The sequence below is a fragment of the Opisthocomus hoazin genome, chromosome 11 (assembly GCF_030867145.1).
Source record: "Opisthocomus hoazin isolate bOpiHoa1 chromosome 11, bOpiHoa1.hap1, whole genome shotgun sequence".
NCBI lineage: Eukaryota > Metazoa > Chordata > Aves > Opisthocomiformes > Opisthocomidae > Opisthocomus > Opisthocomus hoazin.
This window is the reverse complement of record NC_134424.1, coordinates 19666048-19688109: the sequence shown is the minus strand read 5'-3', so window position 1 is coordinate 19688109 and position 22062 is coordinate 19666048. Positions and strand designations below refer to the sequence as shown.

General features: G+C 46.9%; 1 protein-coding gene across 1 annotated transcript in view; it reads left to right on the top strand.

Annotated features, from left to right (window-relative positions):
* Nucleotides 1-22062, top strand: part of RBM6 (RNA binding motif protein 6) — a 59990-nt gene that overhangs the window by 880 nt on the left and 37048 nt on the right. Inside the window, exons 2-5 of the mRNA XM_075432354.1 lie at nt 5323-5432; nt 7480-8818; nt 9589-9678; nt 10650-10719. Coding sequence (XP_075288469.1) covers nt 5389-5432; nt 7480-8818; nt 9589-9678; nt 10650-10719 — 1543 coding nt within the window. The 5' untranslated portion in view covers nt 5323-5388. The remainder of the gene's footprint in view (nt 1-5322; nt 5433-7479; nt 8819-9588; nt 9679-10649; nt 10720-22062) is intronic.

The window sequence follows — 22062 nt, the reverse complement described above, 5'->3', positions numbered from 1 at the left end:
GGAGCAGGATGCGGCCCGGCTCGTGCTGGAGGCTGGTGAAGGCCGGGTAGCACCGTGATCGTGAACTGCTGGGAGGAATAACCGTGACCTCTCAACGTTTTGCTCTTTGAAACGATTGGCACAAGACTTTGGTGTTGTTGCTGGTGTGTGCGTGGTACAATATTTTGGAAATGCTGCTGAAGGTGGAATCCGCTTTCCCATCCCAGCGGGGCGTTGGTGGTGTGAAGCTCTCCCAGCACTCCCTAGTTGGGAATGCACTCGTGAAGTTCTTTGGGACAGGCAAGGTCAGGATAGTAGTGGGGGGTTTTTAGAAATTTGCCTGATTGTTTCTAATACACGTTTTTAAAAGCGTCATATGGTTGAAAAGTACACACAGGCCTTTCTTTTAAGTGAAAACCTCTGAGCCGACGCCCAGAAGAGCTGAAATGGTTCTCTCTCCCTTTGCTTTCAAACTTCAGTGACATGGTCTTGATATTTCTTCACTTCTGGATTAGATGTCTTCAACTTTGGAAATAACAGGCTTGCTTGGCTGCTTGTGGTCTCTGCAGCTTGGGGAAACGTTTGCTTTCGTACCTCCTGTAGTACTTGAATTTCACAGAGGCTTTTTCCTTTCTTCAGCCTTACAAAAACTTTGCTGAGCGCAGAAAGTTGTTCGCAGCAAATGATTTCCTCTGTTCTTTGAGCGTAGTGCTGTGTGTTGTTAAGTGCTTGATTTCCTCGTGGTCTATAAATACCAAGTCTGGCAGCCTTGGCAAAATCTGTTTGGAGAGGAGCAGTGAGTATCAGAGTACTTTTCTGAAAATAGCATCTCTTTGAAACTTCTTCTTGCCTAATCCGTCACCGATTTCTCCTCTCTCCCCCCCCAAATTTGCGAAGAAGTTGCAAAGTGGGTGTAAGTCGGCGAGGAGGTGCACAAGGTCTCTGCTGACGTTCCTCACCTTGCCCCTTGCCAGAAATGTTAAATTGTTCTTTAAGAAGGCCGGCTTTGTCGTCTGGCTCAGTTGCACGCTTCTGACGTACAGTGCCATTATTTTACCATAGTATGATGTGAATTGAAATAAGCGATCCAACAGAGTCTGCCTCCAGGCTTGGCACGTGCCTGTGGAAGGGGGATCGGGGAGCGTCCCCTGCACGGCAGTGCCAGGCACTGGGGTGTCTGGGGGGGCGGGGGCAGCACGGGGGCACCGTTCTGAGCAAGTCCGCGGGTGTAATTGCCAGGGAGCATCCGGAGCTCTGTCTGCTGGGAGGGCTGTGGGACCGCTGGTCGCTGGGGGAACTAAGGCCACAGAAGAGCTTCCTCTCGTTTGAGGTGCACCCTCTGTGTCTTCGCCAGCAGGAAAGAGAGCCAGCTAGGAGGGGAGGAGGGAAATACACAGCATACTGTCAGGAGGCATCTTGGCCCTCCTGCATACTCGTTAGAATTGTAACAGCTAATTATTCATAGAATCATAGAAAGTTTTGGGTCGAAAGGGAACCCTAGAGGTCATCTAGTCCAACCCCCCTGCAGCGAGCAGGGACACCGCTAACTAGATCAGGTTGCTCAGAGCCCTGTCCAACCTGGTCTTGAATGGTAAGGGTTGGAAGGGACCTTAAAGATCATCTGGTTCCAACCGCCCTGCCATGAGCAGGGACATCTTCCACTGGACCAGGTTGCTCAGAGCTCCATCCAACCTGGCCTTGAACCCTGCCAGGGAGGGGGCAGCCACAGCTTCTCTGGGCAACCTGTTCCAGTGTTTCACCACCCTGATGGTGAAGAATTTCTTCCTAATATCTAAACTAAATCTGCCCTCTTTTAGTTTACAGCCATTCCCCCTTGTCCTATCACTACACACCCTTGTGAAAAGCCCCTCTCCATCCTTCCTGTAGGCCCCTTCAGGTACTGGCAGGCTGCTCTAAGGTCACCCCGGAGCCTTCTCTTCTCCAGGCTGAACAGCCCCAGCTCCCTCAGCCTGTCCTTGTAGGAGAGATGCTCCAGACCTCTGATCATCTTCGTGGCCCTCCTCTGGACCCATTCCAGCACATCCATGTCCTTCTTATGTTGGGGGCTCCAGAGCTGGATGCAGGACTCCAGGTGGAGTCTCACAAGAGTGGAGTAGGTTATTGTCTGGAAAGAACTTTAAATCCGGGCTCCGTGAGTAACTGGACCATGTTGTGTGTTGTGCAGCTGCCACGTTACTCTGTCACTCTGAAACATCCTTTGTTGCCATCTCCTTCAGGTGCGTGGTTGGGACTGAACTGTGGCAAAACTAGTTGGTGCGCAATTCCTAGCACTCGAGGGTGGATTTTTGTGGTGCTTTCCTACTGGCCTGGCCCCAGCCCCAGACTGTGTTGGTGTGTCTTTGGCAAACAGCCTTACTCACGCTGACCAGCGAGCAGGGAGGTGGGAGCTGGGCGGGCAGTTACCTGAAGCGCGAGTCCTGACGGCGTCTCATCACAACGTGCATCTTTTGGGGCAGCTGTAGCAGGGCGTACCTTCAGGACATCTTGGTGTTGGTGGAAGCCAGTCTAAGAAGTTTCTGTCCTTGTCCTGCGGTTTGCCGTCACCTTGTTTTGTGGGGCTGTGTAGTAAACCCTGTCAATGAAATGACTTGGGTTAGATGTAACTCTTTTCAGAGGATAATCTGTGGTGCAGACCCGGAAAAGCACAAGCTGGCACAGCTAACTCATCGCACACTGCCAAAGGCAGAGCGGAGGGAGCGAATCGTCTCAGGCTGAACAGGGGACTGTTGGGGCCAGCGTTGCTGCCTGTGTTGTTGTACCATGACCTCATGCTCGCGGATGTTGCTGCATGGCTCAGCTCAGCTGTGCCAGCCCTGATATCAGTCTGATGGTATTTTTTACCCCATCTGATTATTTGAATATTATGTCCAAACATTTCCCAGCTGGCAAAGGATTTTTCTTTTTCTTTTTTAAGCATCGGTGAGCTTGTTGACTTAATGAGATGTCTGCAGGCTGAAAAAGATTACAGATAAAAGGACGGGCTGATGACAGCCACCCGTAACGATGGCTGCCATAACCATCTCTGTTTGCCTCTTCTCTCCATGGAGGGTGCAAGTCCCAGTTCTCCTAAATTCCCATCCCAGAAAGAAAAAAGTAATATTATAGTGCTTGTGGAGGAAATCCTTGGGAAGATGGAGGCGCTTGCCCCAAGGAGATCCATGTAAAGCGTGAGCAGACCCGTGCTGTCGGGCTCGAGTGGCCCGCCGACTGAACCCGTGTCGTCAGAAATGGCACTGGGGCAGGTGGGTCAGCGGTGGGTGTACAGGTTGCCTTTGTCAGCCGTCCCACCGGTGTCTGCTGGGGCCTGCCAGGCCCTGCTGTCCCCGGCTCCCACCTGAGTGTTCGCTGGCTGGTGATGGACCCCCGGGAGCTGGTGCTCCCTCTTGGCAGGGCAGCTCCCTTTGGCTGCTGGGCATCCGCAGCGGCACCTGGAATCGCTCCCTGGAGTGAGGTCTAGTGTAACCTGCTCTGTCGACTGCTGCCTCTACGGCAGCGCTGGCCTGTGGAAGTGAGAAGAAACAGGGTCTTGTGTGCTTTCCTGCGAGTTTCGCTGCTCTAGCCAGGCCTGGCTGTGACTGTCTGTCCTGCCTTCTAACCGCTGCAGTTGGTTGAATCCTGCTTTTGAGCTGCTTTGTAGCAGCGTGCGATCCACAGGTGTCCTAGCCTTGGTCTGGTGGCACGGCAGCCCTGCTGAACTGCTGCACCCGGGTTATCCAGAGCAGGTATCACAGAATCACAGAATGGTAGGGATTGGCAGGGACCTCTGTGGGTCATCTAGTCCAACCCTCCTGCTTCATCCAGAGCAGGCTGCACAGGACCTTGTCCAGGCGGGTCTTGAATATCTCCAGAGAAGGAGACTCCACAACCTCCCTGGGCAGCCTGTTCCAGGGCTCCGTCACCCTCAGAGGGAAGAAGTTCTTCCTCATGTTCAGACAGAACTTCCTCTGCTTCAGTTTGTGCCCATTGCCCCTTGTCCTATCACTGGGCACTACTGAAAAGAACTTGGCCCCATCCACCTGACACCCACCCTTCAGATATTTGTAAGCATTTATAGGGTCCCCTCTCAGCCTTCTCTTCTTCAGGCTGAACAAGCCCAGCTCCCTCAGCCTCTCCTCGTAGGAGAGATGTTCCAGTCCCCTCATCATCCTTGTAGCTCTTCATCTTTCTTGAACTGGGGAGCCCAGAACTGGACAGAGTACTCCAGATGAGGCCTCACTAGGGCAGTGTAGAGGGGAAGGAGAACCTTCCTCGACCTGCTGGCCACACTCTTCTTGATGCACCCCAGGATCCCACTGGCTTTCTTGGCAGCCAGGGCACACTGCTGGCTCATGGTTAACCTGTCGCCCACCAGCACACCCAGGTCCCTCTCCGCAGAGCTGCTCTCCAGCAGGTCCACCCCAAGCCTGTACTGATGCATGGGGTTGTTCCTCCCCAGGTGCAGGACCCTGCATTTGGCTTTGTTGAACCTCATCAGGTTCCTCTCTGCCCAACTTTCCAGCCTGTCCAGATCACGCTGAATGGCAGCACAGCCTTCTGGTGTATCTACCACACCTCCCAGTTTGGTGTCATCAGCAACCATGACACTCAAACTCAGGTTTGAGGCCATGGGGTTGCTGCCTACCTCATTTTGCTCTGTGCTTTGCTGCAGCCTTTTTTTATGGGGGGAAAGCAGGAAGTACTTCCCATTTCAAGTCCCGACTTTGGCAATTGCCAGGAAATCCTCACTTTCTCTGCTGGTGGAAATAAATGAAATTTTAGATCTGTGTTGAGACAAATCTTATTTGTGGCACTCAGCTTGATGAGGGCAGCGTTGGAGAGCAGTGCCTGTAATGATTTATTGGCAAAGCTCACTCTGTTATCTACACGCTTTTGAGGTCAGAGTAAGCATAGTAGACCAATAGTAGTGATTGTTTCCTTGAACAGCAAAGAGCTTTTGGCAAAAATAGTTTGGATTAAACATTAATTGCAGACTGTTGTTCGGCAACGGTCCTTGTTGTTTATAGATTGCGGTGTTCTCACATTTCTAGCTGCGCTCTGAATAGTGTCAGACAGCGCAGTATGTTGGAAAGCTTCATGTTAATCAAAGCGGGTATCAAATTGTTTGCCCACCCATATTGACAGTTTGATTTCAGAAGTTGTTTGACACTTGCGGATCTGAGCATGGAGAAACACAACAAATTCATTCATGCCTCCGTGTGGTCTTGTATATTTGTGGATCCTGATCAGATGTTCCAGACACCCCTTCTCTTAACAAGCAGTGGTTTTCTTACGTGCTGTGTATTCTTTGCCTTGTGACTTATTGTCCTGTTACTTCTTCAACAGGCCGTGCTGTGTTGGTGTTCTTAGAGTGAATTACCCCTTTCTGGAAACCTACCAGACAAGGTCAAAATGTGGGGAGACCATCGACAAGGCAACAGAATGGGGTCTTTTCGGTAAGCATTTGAATGTGCAGTTTATTTCAGCAACGTTCTTAAATACAATAAGCCCTAGGAGCTTTCTGTCTGTCAATATTTCTGCACATCCTCCTGTCAGCAGACGATTTTAGTAAAAGTTCTGAGGTCTGTGTGGAGCTAGGTGTGATTGCCAGTGAATAGACAAGTTAAGTGACAGTGTAACTTACTGCTTTTCTGTGAAGTTGTTTCATTTCTTTTTGTTTTTTTTTTTTTTTTCTTTTTAACAACAGCTGCTTTTAGTGTTTCTAGTCCTTCTCCACACCACCTTTTCTAGCCATACTTAGGTTAGCTGTGATTATATGCCATACGGATTTTGGTGCTATGGGCTGTGAAGACCTAGGAGAGAAGCACTGATAGTGTGTTGTTGATTCTCTTCACCCACAGTGCTTGCCTTAACTTCAGAAATACTGGCACGTTCATTGCACACAGGGTTTTATGAAGATGTTGGGAGTTTAGCTCTCGCCATGAGGTTGAGCAGACCACACATCCCAGTGTTCTTGGCCATGCTCCTTCATAAGACATTTTTGAATGTCACTGGAAGTGTTTTAAAGTTTCATATGCAACTGGACCTGCACAGCGTGATATTTTTCTTAGTTTATATTCCTCTGGTTGTTACTAGGCCCTGTGTTTGCAAGAGGGCTCTGGCTATTAAAAAAGAGTAAATGGAGGCACCAAGAGCTAGAGTTTTCCTCTGTTGTGCATGATGCTTTCATCCTTTGCTCACATGTCCATCTCAGTTACTTGAATATCAGCATGATACAGGTACTTCCTTATGGCATACCTTAGGTTTCTGCAAAAAGAATACTTCAAATAATTGTCCAGCTGTAATATGTTGAGAAAGCTGATGACATCTGAGCTACAAAAACCAGTATCCTCCAGAACACGTGTTAACGGTGTCAATAGGAGTATGATTGTGTTTTGTGATGGTATCAGTAGTGCTATTCTGCTGACTTTTAAATGGATTTTATTGGTGTAATTGGTTACTTTACTGAGTGGGGAATTCTGACCTTGAACTTAGTTTTAGTTACTGTTCTAGATGGTGGTGAAACAGGGGCGTGTAGCTTAGGAAATTGGTATATGGTTTGATTAACCGTGCAGATGTCACCTTGCATTCTGTTGGTGAATGATTCTGTAGTGAAACTCGAAGAACATGACTTGCTGTAGTTGCTAAGGAAATGTCCACTGATTTGAGTAGCATTTGGTGTTATTTTGAAATGTGTTGATATTTTTTTCTTTTTTCTTTTTTTTTTTTTTTTAATGTATTGGAGCCTCGCTTAGATGAAAAATGAGGTAGCTCCATCTGAAAAAAAACCTCACCGGGCTTTGAAAAACTGTCTCAAGAGGAAACCTCTTCCTGAGCTGTTTTATGCAGATATCAGGAGAGCTCATGGCTATGGCATTGTAAACTTGGTGTAAGACAGCCAGTCCGGAGGCACGAGCACAGGACCATCCTGAACATTGATTGTTGGCATATTCCTGTGAGGCAGCCTCAAAGTCTGAACTGGTAGTTTTCAGCATTTTGCCAGTTTAGACTCCAGCACGAGGAAGCGTAAATGAGTCTCTGTAGTACGTTAATAGAGCATGTTTGGTAACCTCTGCTTTTATGTGCCTCAGGATGACGTGTTAAGTTAGCTGTTTGTGATACTGCCTGGAGAGCTTAAGCTCAAGTGGTTCCTCACAGGCGTGTGCTGGTGATGCTAACGAACAAACACACCAGCTGGTGGAACCTTCAACAGCTGCAGAGCTGTGTGCAGTGCAGGACTATGTGGATTGCTACCATCATTAACCCATTAATATTGCAGGTATTCCCTGTTGAGTGCTTCTGGAAATTGTGCTGAAATGGGAGCACCCAAGTTTGCTTTCTCACATCTGTCGTATGCTGCCTCATCTTAAACTGCCAAACATCAATATCTTCTGCGGATCTTAGACTGTTACACAACTCTATAAAAGTTTAGAGAAGAATGTGCTGCTGTGTAGATTTCAGACTCTAAGCACGTTATGAATAATACTGTCTTTATTTCTACAGTGGGAGCCAAGAAGAAAGGTTTGCTCCCGGGTGGAACAGGGAATATCCTCCTTCCCTTGATAGTCTTGCTCAAGAAAGACACTCTGGCAACTTCTCTGGCAGAGAATCACTTCCTTTTGATATCCAGGCACTCACAGGCCTCCTCAATCCTCAGTTTGCCAACAGAGAGGAACCTTCTTTCAGCTTTGGAGCTAGAGATGGACCACGTAGTGACTTCAGAGGTGGGGAGGGGCACCATGATTTCAGGGGCAGAGATTTCCCACCATCTGACTTCCAGGGCAGAGATGAGTCTCAGATGGATTTCAGAGGTAGGGAGCCACCTTCTTCTGAGTATAGGGGCAGGGATATGTACTCCGGAGACTTCCGGGAGAGAGAAGGGCCACCTATGGACTTCAGGGGTGGGGATGTTCCTTCAGTGGACTACAGGAACAGGGAGACGTTCCGTATGAACTACAGGGACAGGGAAGCACATAATATGGATTACAGGGGCAGAGATGAGCCTCCATCAGACTTCAGGGGAAGGGGGTCTTTTGACCTAGACTTCAGAGGTCGAGATGGATCTCATTCGGACTTCAGGGCAAGAGATATGTCTGAGTTAGACTACAGGGGCAGAGAGCATTCCTATTCAGACTTCAGAAATAGGGATGTACCTGATATGGACTTCAGGGGTGTGGGCACCTCTGATTTGGACTTCAGAAACAGAAATGCACCATCGTCAGACTTCAGAAATAGGCACAGGTCCCGGTCTGATCAGGATTTTAGGAGCAGAGATGTGGCTCCTCCTATGGACTTTCCAGATAGGGAAATGCCTCCTGTGGATCAAAGCCTTGTAGATTTTAGGCGCAACCAATCTACTGTACCTTTAGCAGAAAGAGAGGGCTCTGGTTTAAGCACCAGCAAGAGAGAGGAGTCTGCACTTGGTCTAGATAGAACTCCCTTTGGTAGCCAAAAAGGAGAATTTCAACACTCGGAAGCACCAGCCAGAGAAGAGGAATCGCTCGGATTGGGTCTTGAAGATGACACTTCACACAATTTCCAAAATAGCCGTGGACCTCTTCCTGCTCTTCAGGACCAAGAGGAGCAACCTCAGACCTTTGCTAACAAGCAGCAACAGCAGCAGCTTTCTGGGGGGGAGCAGCAAAGAACCGATTCTGATCTTGGGTTAAAGGATGAAGGTGGCCTGGATTTCCTTGGAAGGCAAGATACTGACTACCGGAACATGGAGTATCGTGATGTGGATCACCGGCTGCCGGGACATCAGATGTTTGATTATGAACATGACAAGTCCTTTTCAGAAGGAAAACCCAGCAAAGATTCTAGGCCCTATAAGAGCCTTCAGGTAGGTGGTTTTGTCAGTTGATGTTTCTGTTAAATGTGTGTTGGCCAAAGAATGGAAGGAGCTGGGAAGGAGTCTTCCGTTCATGTCCCATCACTTCCGTTCTGTCCTAATTTGCCATCCTCTTGAAATCATCCTTGTGCTCCAGGTTGTTGTAGTGGGCACCCTTTCTCTCTCAGAAATACTTTCTCCTCAAGAGAAATACAATTTAGCAATTGTGAATTGCTGAATATGTAGAACCAGATTTGGTTCAAAAAGTCCCCAGGTTGAAAATGATCAGATCGAGGAGGGACGTGTTGGGGGGAAGTCGTGTATAGAAGAACTTGTTTGGTTATTTTCTCCTGGACATTGCTTACGAGCACTGTCAGAGAGAAGCTGCTGGCTTGGGTGGACCTGTGTAGAACAGTACAGCTGTTCTCATGCATGCTTGGTTTTCCTTCAGAGTGAACTTTGAAATCTGAAGGTAATGGTAACTATTGAGTTAAGAACTACTATTGAATTTGAATCTCCCACTGCTGCAAAGCAGAGATGGGTGATTTGCCAGTTTTATTGTCCTGGGCTTAGATCTCACTGCACAGCTCAATGAGCATACAATGCTAGCAATTCTAGTCCTCCAGAGCGCCCTGAATCCGAAACAGTGCTGCAGTTAAAGATTTGAGCCAGTCTGCTTACGGGCCTTTGAATCATACCCTGCTTTGTTTTGTTACTGTTTGTGTGTCTTGTGGGCTGGCGTCTCTCATTTGTAAAAACCATCTTGATTGTGTGAACTCAAGGACCAAGATTACCGGACCTGTCCCAAATATGTGAAGCCAAGCAAGCTCATTCGGCTAGGAGGAGTGCCTGAAACTGCCACAAAGGATGATGTAAGTGGGATGGTTTTCATCCAAAAAATTTTGTCAAGGGTTTCTACATGTGCCATTTTTAAGCCTGGTTAATGTAGTTCACATGCTCTGTCACTTTCCCCAGGGAAAATCCAGATTTAGAAGTGATTGCAATGTTATTTCTTTCTGAGTATTCTGGTTTTTGGAGGATCTGGAAGTGTTGAGTTTTTCTGCAGTCGCACGTGGGGTGTTGGTGGCTAAAAGCCTCTTTTTAGCATGCCTTAATTCCAGCATTGCTTTATGTATACCAAATACTCTTATTACTTTGTTATTATATTTTGGGCTTGGAAGACATGTAGTGCTGAAGTGAACTTGTTCATTCTTAGTTACTTGAAATTGCTTAAATGAGATTTTACAAAGATGGAAAAGATATCTGATTTTAGTAAAAAGAAACCAAAAAATAATCCAGGCTACAAGGTGAAAGAAGCTCCCTTTCCAAAAGCTTCCACTTTGCATTAGGGTGGCTTTTTTGGTGGCAGTTCCAGACATGAGAACCCTTACTTGCAACAGTTTTTGCGAGGGTTAGCTGCGATGATGAGACCTTCTGACGCTTGATACTGGAGAACTCACAGCAGAAACTTTGTCCATCAGAGGATGATAAGACTTGGAACAGTTGCCCTGTGTCCCTTGATTTTCTTAAAGGCAGTAAGACATTTCTGACCTTAAATAAGGATCAGAGGTGAACTGTCTGGCTGAAACCAGCATAATAAACATTTGCACAGTTGAATTGTGGTGGAAATGGTGCTTGCTTATTTAAACAAAACCCAAAAACGCTTCCCCATACTCAAGAAACAGTTCTCAGGTACTGCTGGAACATAGAGCATGTGTCAGTTTGTAACAGAGTTAACCTAGAAAGAAAAGAAGTCCTGGGGAGAGAGAGATGTATGTTAGCAAGTGCTTCATGTTCTGAGGTTTTATTTTGGAGACTGAAGTGAATCTTGCTTTTCCTGTAGATTCTCAATGCTTTCCGAGGGCCTGATGGGACACCTGTGAAGGACTTGCGACTGAAAGATTACAGCTCAGGTGAGAAGGCTGTTCCATTTCCTCTAGTTTCAAGTTTACAAAAGGGTATTTTTCACACCTATACTCACTTAGGCAGTTTGGTTAAAGTCTTTGGTGCCATAACTGCAGGTATTCTGGAATGAAAATGCCCACTGAGTTTTCTAGTTTGTCCTCTTGTCTTCAAAACTGATGGCTGTGCTCACTGCTACTTCAGAGGTAAAGCACGTGTCCTGGTGCTTCTAGAGAGAGGTGGGAGCAGCAGGAAAAACAGTAAGGCTGTTCTAATAGCCGTGAAGAGTAAAGCCAATACTGACATGGGACAGCAGGTTAATTCCTCAATAGATTTTAAAAAATTATTGTTAAATCGCTTTGGATTGTTCTACGACTTGTTTCTGAGATGGTCTTACTGTGGAGCATGTTCTGCACAAATAGTGTCCTCAGGAAACCTGATACATCCTAACATTTCTCCTTCAGTAACATGAAACTGTTACCCTTCTTAGATACGAAGACAGGTTAAAAAAGAAAACGTAAGTTTGATAAGCAAATACCCAAATCCTGGGTCTGGATGCTCTTCCTCATTCAAAGAACGAAGTTTTGCTGTACTTCTGGTCAGTGTGTATAGGAGTCTGAAGAAAGAAATGTTTTACAAGGCTGCTTTGTGAGAAAGTTGTACTGGAACAAAGATGTGCGATGGTAGGAAATGCAGGGTGAGTCCTGGGGACTGGGTTGGATAATACTGGTAGGAAATACGTAGAAACCATTTTTTGTTTTATGTGGTGGGTTTTTTTGTTTTTTTTTTTGTATAACCTAGGAAAGCAGAGGCTTCTACCTTCATCATTGTTATTTCTGATTACCAGTGTGGGTTGCACGTGAAGCAGCTGAAATTCTTGGTGTCAATACATTATGTAAAGGCTTCCTATGTGTTTAGTAACTGGGGAGAGAAACTGGGGCAGTTGGGTATTTCTCAAGTATATTGTTTCTGGAAGATGCCAAAGGAGATTTCTCAACCTGCTTGTGAACCTTTGAACGCAAGAACACCCCGGTGTCACATAGTGTGGTCTGGCCCAACAAGCAGGGCTTAAGGGGCTCAGTCAATCTTTCCTGCGTCCTTTCCTCCTCTCGAAGCGCGGTACGGCATGGCTGTCGTCACCCGCACAGCACTGGCTGCAACCCAGTCGTTGCAACAGACTCATTTTTTTGCCTGTGCTAATGTGATTTGTCTGTTGTTTTCTTTTTCTGAAGCACATCACTTTTCAGTAATAAATCAACTTGAACTAGGAGTCTCTTCAGAAGTCTCTTCCTGTGTACGTTATTAGGACTTACTGCCCGTGTTAGAGAACTGTTGTCTCCTCCTTTTCATTCGCTGTTTCAAAGGCTACTCAGAGTGAGACACAGAGTCTGAAGTTATGTGTGGAAGCCCTAGTGTCTGCTGGTGGCTGCACGTGAGATATGAGGGTTGCAGTTTTCTGCTGTCTCTCTGAAAACTGCGTTCTGTTTCAGTCTGTTTTCTCAGTTGCTAAGTCAGGTTTTTTAAAAGTGTTTCTGGCAATTGTGGGGAGGAAAAGAATGAAGTTAAAATTAGCTTATATTTTCTGAGCTGTTTAAAGCTGTTGTCAAATCCTGTCCAGTCAACATCGGTAATTTAAGCAGTGTAGCATTATTCTAGGTTACGTGGATACTCCAAAGACTTTGTTTTGCATTATGTCCTGAGGCTGAAAATGCAGTTGCTGATTTAAACAGCTTTTTGATCCTTCTTATGCAAGATGGTTACGTCTAGGACAATAAAAGCTTCCTGAATTGTGAAAACTTCTTCTTGAAATTGGGTAACTAGAAGCTGTGGTAAACTTAATCCAGGTTTTCACATTGGGTCATCCTGCAGAGTAGTGTGTGAAATTGAATTCGTATTAACTTCTGAAAAGCTTAAGCCTGTTTGAAACCACAGGCCAGTCATGGGCTAAACAATGCTTTTACAGCGGGGTGTGTATGTAAATATTCATAAGAATTAAAAGCAAACTTGGTGGGTTACTAATGACTCTTGGCTACACCGGGGCCCACTGGCTGCACTGCTGTGCCGGTTCAATGGCGCGACGGCAGCCTGGCACAGAGGAGCGCGTGCGAAGCCTGTCTGAGTGGGTTCTGTATTTTTGAGTGCTGTCCAGAAATGTTAAAAATAACATTAATCATGAGTATGCGTGTTGAGGCTGTTTGAGGGAAGAATGCCTGCAGCTGTTGGAGAACAATAACAACCATAACAAACAACATGCAATTAGCTCGAAATAAGTGAGGTTCGGGTCAGTTTCACAAAAAGATAATGCTTATCATAAAGCTTATCTCAGCAGCTTCGACGTGATGATTCCACTCTATGATCTTTCAGAAGACTTCTTCTGTTTTCAGGGAAAATACATGCTTGAGTTTTCTTGGAAAAAGCAGCTCAACTTCTTTATAAAGCCCTTTCTTTTTGTCTACTGTGTATGTGCTGAGGGAAGCGTATTTTCACTGAAGGGAGTGCTGAGCATGCAACACTGTTCTTAATATACCTGCTGTGATTTTTGTACACATTCAAGCTGTTTATTCTTTAGGTTATTTTGTCTCTGAAGGCCACAGAGTGAATTGGTGGCTAGATTTTAAACAAGCTAGTGAAAGGAAAGACCTTAAGAAGTAGCATAGTAATTCTATTTAAATCAAAAAGGCAGCTATTTACAGACAATGTTAAAATGTCAGTTAGACTTTATAGTATTACCCTACACAACATTAACTTGTAATTTCCATCAGTTAGACTTTTTGAATCGATGCCTGTGTCTTCAGACTGATCCATTTGTGAGGAGAAGAGCGCTTCTTCCAGCCTAATGTGTAAACCTTGGCAGAAATGACTGTATTAGGTTGTTGGCTTATCTTTCAGCTTGCCTTTTCAAGTGTGTTTGGTCATGTCTGCTCAATTAATCATCACAAAGAATAAACCCAGAGGTGATAGTGGAATCTTCTCAAAGACCATCAGCTGCTTTAGTCCATGATGTCTCCCGGTGCCTCTTGCTGCCTCACGCGGGGGCAGCACCGCGGATGTTCTGCTGCTTCAGTAGATGCTAGCGGTGGTGACTTGTGAGCAGCTCTCTGTGAAGGGCTTGTCGGTAACGGCTTGTGAGCTCCCTGTCCCATCTGAGAGTGCTTATCTGCTCACTGGGGTCAAGGCTTTTGTGTGCTTTGCCGTGTGGGCCACCCTCTGTGGAGCTGCTAGTGCGGCGTGCAGCAGCAGCAGGCTGCTTGTGGCAGCGTGGCTGTCGTTCTCCTGTTGCTGTCTGCGCGCTCGTGTTGGTTTTGACTGCCAGGACCTTGAAACCGATACCTTTTGGCCTTGGAGGAATCGAACACGAACACACCTTGTCCTGGTTTTGATTTTGGTCGCATTTTAAGCTTATCTCCTGCCAGATTCTTATCAAGCTTTATTTCTACTTTCCTGACTAATGTAAAACATAAGCAAAGCCTGAGATACCATCTCGAGTGTCTGATGTGCATGGAACTGTGGCTGAACGCACACATATGCCCTGGAGAAGAGAGTACACGGAGATATCTTTGTCTCAAAGGGCTGCTTGTGACGAGTCTTTCGCCCTTGAAAGATGCTGCAATGGTGACCAAGTAATAAGTGAAAACACGAAGCGTACTCTGAGCCTTCTGTTCAAATTGTTCTGCTGGATGCAGTCTGTGGTGGGACAAGCTTGCACTGTGTGTTTTCCAACCAGGATTCACGTTAGGGTTGGTACCAGCAGTTGGGAAAAGCTGCTCAGGGAAAGCGAGCCTGAGAAATTGCTGGAAGCCCATGAAGGTGTTCTAGCTTATTCTACAAGCCCATCTGGGAAACAGAGAGGAGTTTTTGCTGAGCTGGGAGCGCCTGGCGGAGAATGGACACTGACTGAGATGGAGAGAGGAGCTCTGTGGAGCGGACCTGGAGGGACCAGGTGAGCTGGATTGCAGTCCGAGAGAGCAGTGGGCTCTACCCCAGCCCCTTTGTGCCCTCTAAATCAGTGCAGCGCTTGAGGAACTGAGAGGTTGGGGTTGTTAATCCCTCTTCTGAATACTCACCTTTGAGCCTGGGTTGGGGTGTGGGAATGCAGTGCTGCACCCCTGGGGAGAAAAGCACCCATGGAAATGGGATGACTGGAGCAGGGAGGAGCTCTCTGAACAGCAGTAATGTTTAGAGCCGGAGGGATGTCCGCGTGGATGCAGGTGACTGGTGCTAAAGGACAGGCATCTTCCTGTGGTGGAGGTACATGCAGGAAATGTAGTGTAACCAAAAAACGTGACTAACCTAGCAGCCACTTAATGGCAGCTGTCTGCTCAGTTTTGGAGAGCTTATGGTTTAGTAAGTACTGTTGGCACCAAAAGTACTTTATTGCTTGCTTAGCCACCTTCTTGCACTGGTATATATTTCTTGTGTCATCTCTCCAGACATGGTCCTTATGTGGTACTTGTAACTGCTCCCTTTATCCCTCCCTTTGTTAAACTTAAACAGCCTTGGCCAAGTCCTAGAAGAAACTGGATTATCTTGCTTGTTCTCACTAAGCTGTGCCATGCTGGTGCCCTGTTAAATATTAATAAGCCCCTTAGATAAACCTTTAAAAAGTCCTTTTTTTTTTCCCCCTCCAAGTGCAGTCTATCCTGTGTATCAGAACAGTGAATTGTTCGTTTCAGGAATATTGCAGGAAGCCTCTGAAATTTAAAATTGTATCTTTAGTGTTGCATTTTGCTAAAACTTAGAATGTAAGGCCCAGAAGCTTACCCTTTATGGTGTAAAAATTGGTACACCTCTCCATGCTAGGGGCAGGCTCTCCATTTTCCATGGCTGGAGTGCGTCCCCAGGCAGTGAGATCTCCTCTGCCTTAAAGCAGAGTTCCTGTTGTGGCAGGCATGGCTCTGCATTTCTCTGGCCCACTTGCAGCTGAGTCTTATCTCCCATGCTGTAGCTGTACGTGTGGGTGGGGTTTGGGCTCGTGGAGGTCAGAAATGCTGTCAGCATGATGAAATATGGCGCTTGCCCCAAGGCCCTGCATGCCACAGGTGCTGCTGTGCTGCAGCTTCCAGCCCTAGGTAGGACTGGAGAGCTGAGCTGCTGCTCTGCGTGGGGAGGGGATGTTTCTGGAGGTGCGCGGCAGAACCGTGCTAAACTGAGACCTTTTGTTTCCTTTCAGGAGTGATGCAGTGCCCTTGGGGAAACCCCTCTGAAGGGTGGATTTGTGGGCAGCTAGTGGCTTCCTCACAAAGAGGGCTTGGCACCAGCCCTATGGTGTTTGGTTAGGACCAAATCCCACAAGCACTTATATTCTTTGGTTTGGCACAAAGAACATGCTGTGGGTTGGTGTGAGATGCCTCTAATACACACAGTGGCACAGAGGTGCATCTTGCCTGATGTGCTAATTATACAGAAGACAACTTGGCTCACCATCAAGGCTGGTGCTAATGCACCGCAGGAAGAATAATCTCCTGTTGCTGTGTTTAGTGCTTTGCACAGTGAAGATTGTGTGACCCACTCTGCTGCGTCAGCCACGAACACGAATCGGGGCACACAGATCTCAGACGCTTGCTGAGAGCTGAGCTGGTCATCCACGAGCTCACAAGATGCTGTAGCACACATGGAGTTTTGTCCTGAGGCATGGCCAGATCACCCGCTCATCAGCAGACTTCTGCAGTCTGGAGCAGCTCGCCTTGCAGAAGCTGGGGAAATATCTTCAGCGCTGATCTGCGTGAGGCAATTGATTCTTACTTGTGGCCAGAATAGCCTGGTGAGGACTAGAAAAGCACTTAGTTGGAGTTAGTCCATGGTCGTCGATACCAGTCCTTGCCAGCTTTCCCAGCTGTGTGGGCAGTAGGCTGTTGGCTAGTCTTGCAGTAGTGCGTTGTCTCTTGGAAGCAAAAGGCGTTCTTGCCCATCTTTCCTCATCTGTGATAGTGATCAGCGTTGGTTCAGGGTTATAAGGCCTGTTCGACAGAAAAGGCAGCAAACACATTCACCCATAAAACATGCTCACAGCCTTTTTGACGTGCATAATCCTTCTCTCTGTAAACATTTTTTACAAATGTGCTCACCCTTTTTGCATCTCCAGCACAAAACTTCAAGGCTTTTCAGTGTGCTGACATTATTGCAGTGATTGCTTTTCTGAGTCAGCTGTGCTAAATGACAGATCAAGTGTCCTGGAGACCAGGTTCCTGTCTGCAGCACCTTCCCAGGTACGCAGCAGCCAGTCCTCTTATGAAGTCTTGTGAGGGCCCCCTTCCTTGGATTCCAGATTTCTGTACAAATATAATGTAATACTTTGTCTTTAATAAAGCTGCAGCGTGTTGGACCTTAGTGTTGTGGGTTTTTCGCTCCTCCGCACTGTGCTGGCATACAAACTACCCTCCTTCTGGGCCATGAAGGGTCGATAGCCATCAAGGGCTCTGACTGTAGTTTGTGGGGCTGCCTGTGTCCACCTTTGAAGGCACCTCAGACAAGTCCTTTCTGGGTCTTGTCCTCCTGGATGGAGGGAGGAGGATGGACTGTAGTGCTCTGCCTTTCAGAGTATAGCTGCGTTTCCTATCCTGTGGTTTCAGTGCCGTTCACTTGTGCAGCGCTGTCAGGAATGAGTGTGTATGAGTGCACCTTTTTGTACAGAGGGACACTATGAAGTGACAGGCCTTTTCCCTGCAGCCAGGTGTGGCTTGTGAATGTTCAGCCTTTTAAAGGAATTGGGGATACGGCTGGGTGCAGATTGTCCTGTTTAGTATTCAACAGCAAGCTTTTCTGGTACAGCTCTTCAGCTTTAGTAGCTCGGAAGACCAATTTGTCTCTGCAGTAAAGAGATCTGACACATTTATGGACGCTCAGAATCCACCAGCTGGTATTGAGAGAGTTGTCGGGTTTGGCTTCTGAGCTTGTGTTAGCATAGATAGATTGCTGCTGTTCCCTGCCGTGCTGCGGGGGTGCAGACGACTTTTCAGACTGTGCTTTATTTTCAGACAGCTTTATTTTCTCTGCTCGCCACGGAAGGCACTACACTGTTGCCCATCCCCGCTGCAATGGCAAGACTCGCTGCGTAAGCACAGATGCAGTTGCTGCTGTGCATGTCCAGGAGCTGCTGGGTTCTTGGAAGCATCGAGTGTGTTGTGCCTCCTGGTAATAATATACCATAATAGCGTAGAGATACAGAGAAAGCCCTGTGTTTTCCAGTATTTTCTTGTGGTGTGGTAGTCACTCTTTGTGTGGATGACCTACATCTGCATCTTTCCTTGAAGAAAACAGAAAAACTTGTGCATGGGTTCATGGGCGTATTGCCAGAATCTGCCACAGGTGAGGCAGGTCTTTGTACCAACAAAAGAGCAGCAGATTCTCTGAGAACAGTGTGCAAAATCCTGTCTCCACTACCCAAGCTATGCAAAGGTCCACATGTAAGATTGCAGGTTCCTTCAAAGACCATGGAAGTCCTTCATATTCACTTCATACTTTACACTGTAGTTGCCTTTGAAGCAGTAGAACTTTCTTCTCTAACATGGATGAAACTCTGTAAAGGATTTCCTCGGCTGCGCTCTGCTCTGCTGTGCTGTCTGAGGAGAGAGCAAGCAGGAAGAACATCCTTGCTTCAGCAGGCTGGCCACGGCTCTGCTTTCATGTGCTATCTCTCCAAGTCCTACAAGTGCCTGGAACTGTGAATGCTTTTCTTCTGTGGTAGTTCTGTTTCATCCTACAGGAAAAAACACAAGTGAAGTGTTGTTGGGGTGGGTGAGAAGCTCTTTGCCTATGGAGACTCCACCATCATCGTCTTCTGCCCTCAGGCTGCTTGGCCCCACCTGGCAGATGTAGGGGCCTCTACCACTTTCGCAGCTGACCCAGCTGCCCGGTTCGGTGTAGGGTCTTTGGGCAACCTGTTACACAGGGTTATTTTAACAGGAGTCCATCATCTTACCTTCCAGGACAGAGTAGAGAGAACACCTTCGTGTTGCACCACAGCAGGCAGGGGCTTTGTAACCGTTGTTTTTGAGAAGACAAGTGACAGTTCACCACGGATTTAAACTTGTAGGGATGGGTGGTAACGTGGCTGACTGCGTGCTCATTCCCAGAGTCCAGGAGCTGGATAACCTCTCGAACTGGATGCCTTTGTCATGCTGCCATCGTGCCTTCTTTCTGAAAGTATCTTTAGTTTGGCATGGACAGGGCTGCTGTTGTTATGTGATCTTTTCATTTGGCCTCCTGAAATTCCAGAGCTATTTTTTTTGATGTCTTCACACTGCTTACAGCCCCTGTCAGAACCACGTTATGGTTTTCCTTTATTTAGATCTTTGACATAACAAACTATCATGAAGTAACACATTGGTGTATGTCAGTTGTTCAGTAGAAACTGTACGTGTAGAGAAACAAGTCTTATTTTAAATCCCAAGTCTTTGATCTTTTTATCTGAAGCCAAAGAACAGTAATTTTAAGGCAGGCTTTCAGGATTTTTAGCCTAACCGTGGCATACTAACAGGGACCTGCTATTTGTTGTCAAAATTCACTTCACTAAAACACATCAGTTTCAAAGTGTTTCTTATTCAAACATTTGCAGAGCAGCTGCCTTGAACTCTAAATATATTCTTACGCCGAAGTATTAAGCTATTGTGCCCATTTTCAATGCAGAAAACAACTGAGCATGATTTGGGAACGTCTGTAAAGGATTGTGTGTACATAGAAGCACTTAAGGGAAGACAGAAGTCCTGAATTTTATGTGCGTGCTCTCCTTGTGCTTTCCTTTAACCTGTCATGGTTAAGCCTGTGGTACTGTAGACTTGCATGGCTGAGGTGTAGTTAAATAAGGTACAAAAGTCCTTTTACACAGTTGACCTAAAACATGGGGGGAGGTGAGGACACGCGTGCTTTATGGCTATGCTAGGGCCGAAATCTGAAGGAGTTCAAGTGCTGGAGGACTGTTCCTGTTGGAAAGTTCTTTTGGACGGTGTAACTATGCTGCAGCATGCTCAGAGGTTATGTGGGAGGGGAAATCAACTTCTGCCAAAACATAAAGCACTTACTTCGTTCTACTTTTTTGTGGGGTTCTAAAACTGTAGTTTTGTACTAATCAGTAAGTGAAGAATCAAATTAAGAAGATACCAGTTTTTATATCTTCATGTGAAACCCTGCATATGAACTTAGGGCACCTTGAGTCAAAAAAACCCATGCTGTAGTCTTCAGCAGTGATTTTGCTTTGCTGGTTTGATCACTTTGGTTTTACTATTATGACCTGATGAGTACCAGTGGGCGTCCAAGAGCTCTTACTGACAGGGGACGTCAGCTTACCTTGGGATGCCTGTTGAACTGATTCCTGCCGTTAGGTGCCTGGCCCCATGCCTCTGTCAAAATCCGCTGCCCTGCTTCTGGTAACAGCAGCTGAATTGCTGTATTCTGACAGGCAAACTGCGTGAAGGCTTTGGAAATAAAACTGTGCAAGCTCAGCAGCTGCTACACAAAGAGCTGAACCAGCCCTACAGAGCAGGCGGGGAAGAAGCACAAGGGTTGGTGGCAGGAGCCTCTGTAGCTGCTCTGCCTTAAGAACCAGCCTCAAGTCATGTGGTTTTTTCAAACATCGTGCTCTGGGTGATTATTGTAGATGGTGGAAAAATCAGCAAACACTGTGTTTTGGAGATGATCTGTAGCAGCACCGTTGTTCCACAGGCCTCTGTTTCAGTGGCCTTTCCGTCATGGTCTAAAATGGAAGGATGCTCTGGTGGAGCTGGGGACAGGGGCACAGAGCAGGGGTGCCGTGCCGTGCCGTCCAAAGCTGATGTTACTCTGTAGTTCTCACATGCTGAGTGTGCTTGTCAGATCTGTGCAAAGGGCTGGGTCTAGGGGCAGGGGAAGGTGTCAAGCCCCCATAGATCTTCATCATCAGTTTGGAGCGGAGCAGTGGCTCCAGGCTGCTCTCTTCTTGCATCACTGCTTCGGTACTGTCTGTGCAAGGGCAGCAGCTCGCCGTGAATTGCAGAACATTGCATCCCTCCGCAAACTGACCACAAGAACTGAGCGTCTGGCCTGAAGCTGCTTTTTGGGAGGATATGGGGCCATAGTTTCTGATTTTGGTTCTCATTGTGCATGTCACTGCAGCTATGCTTAGTAGTGGGGCTGAGTTTCGAGAGGGAGGGCAGAGGTGAGAAAGTGCACAAGGAGAGCGGTGCTGGTCTTCCCCTCAACTGTCTCCACGTAAGGCTTGGAACGGTCCTGTAGTGTACATTCCTCCAAGTGTCTCAGCTTTTCTGTCTACGTACATCATTCAGCGTTGCACTGTCAGTTGTGCCATGCTGGATTAAATCAACATCTAAACCACTCATTCACTTCACAAGGACTGGGATGTAAACTGCCTTTCTTTGTAGAGCAGATAAAGTGAAAGCTTCTGCAATCTTGCTTTCTGTCTGTCAGGAGACCCCCTACTTCATGTACACACGGAAAGAAGATAGCGCTCTGATCCTAAGTTGATGATTACAGCAGCTTTCAAAAATCTCTTCGTGAAGGGGAATCAGGAGCCTTACAGGCTGACAAATATCATTTATGCAGCCCTTTTCTGAACAGGAGGGAGAGAACTGACTCTAGAGTTCTGGATTTGAATAAGACTTTAAAATGGACCATGTGGGCCCGCTTGCTGTGCCGTGAAGTAGGAGAGGTGTCTGCCCAGAATGCAAAACAGTCTCCCAGCAAGGGGCAGCACTGCTTCTGGAGAGCGGCTCTCTTTTGCAGAGAGGAGGACTGCTATCATTTTCAAAATGTGATTTAGTGTGGCTGGAACTGCAGAGCAGAATGGATGCTACGGAACAGCTGGGTGGATTTGGTTCTGTTGATTCTGCCAGCTGAAACCGTACCTCTAGTTCCAGGTGCCCACTTCATGTAAGAATATCAAGTGGCTTTAGCTGCATTCCACCACAGATGGCATGCTGCTGGCCCGCATCTTTCAGTGAGCTGGAAAGCACACAGATAGATAAATTTCCCTCTAGCGTAATTATATTGACTAAAATAATATGGGGAAGGGGAGTAAATTCCTGTGAGAGGTAGAGGACGAACTAGATTCAAATTGGAGTCTCGTTATAAAGGGAAATGTGCAAAGTCAGGATTGTGTTGTTAGAACAGTGTGCAGAGAGGTCCCAGAATAAAAAAAAAAAAATCAGTAGGGTTTGGTGATGAAACAGTTTTGTATGGCCTTGTCTCTGATGCGGTTAAGTACAAAGATGGTAAAGAAACGGAGAAGGAAAAATTGGAGAGTGCAGCAAATGTTCTTTGGCATAGGCTTGGGGGAGATGGGAGTTGTTTTCCAGCAGACTGGAATGCGTTGCCTGAAAGAAGTGCGCGGGGAGTTGCCTTCACGTGGAAGGTGAGGGGCTGAA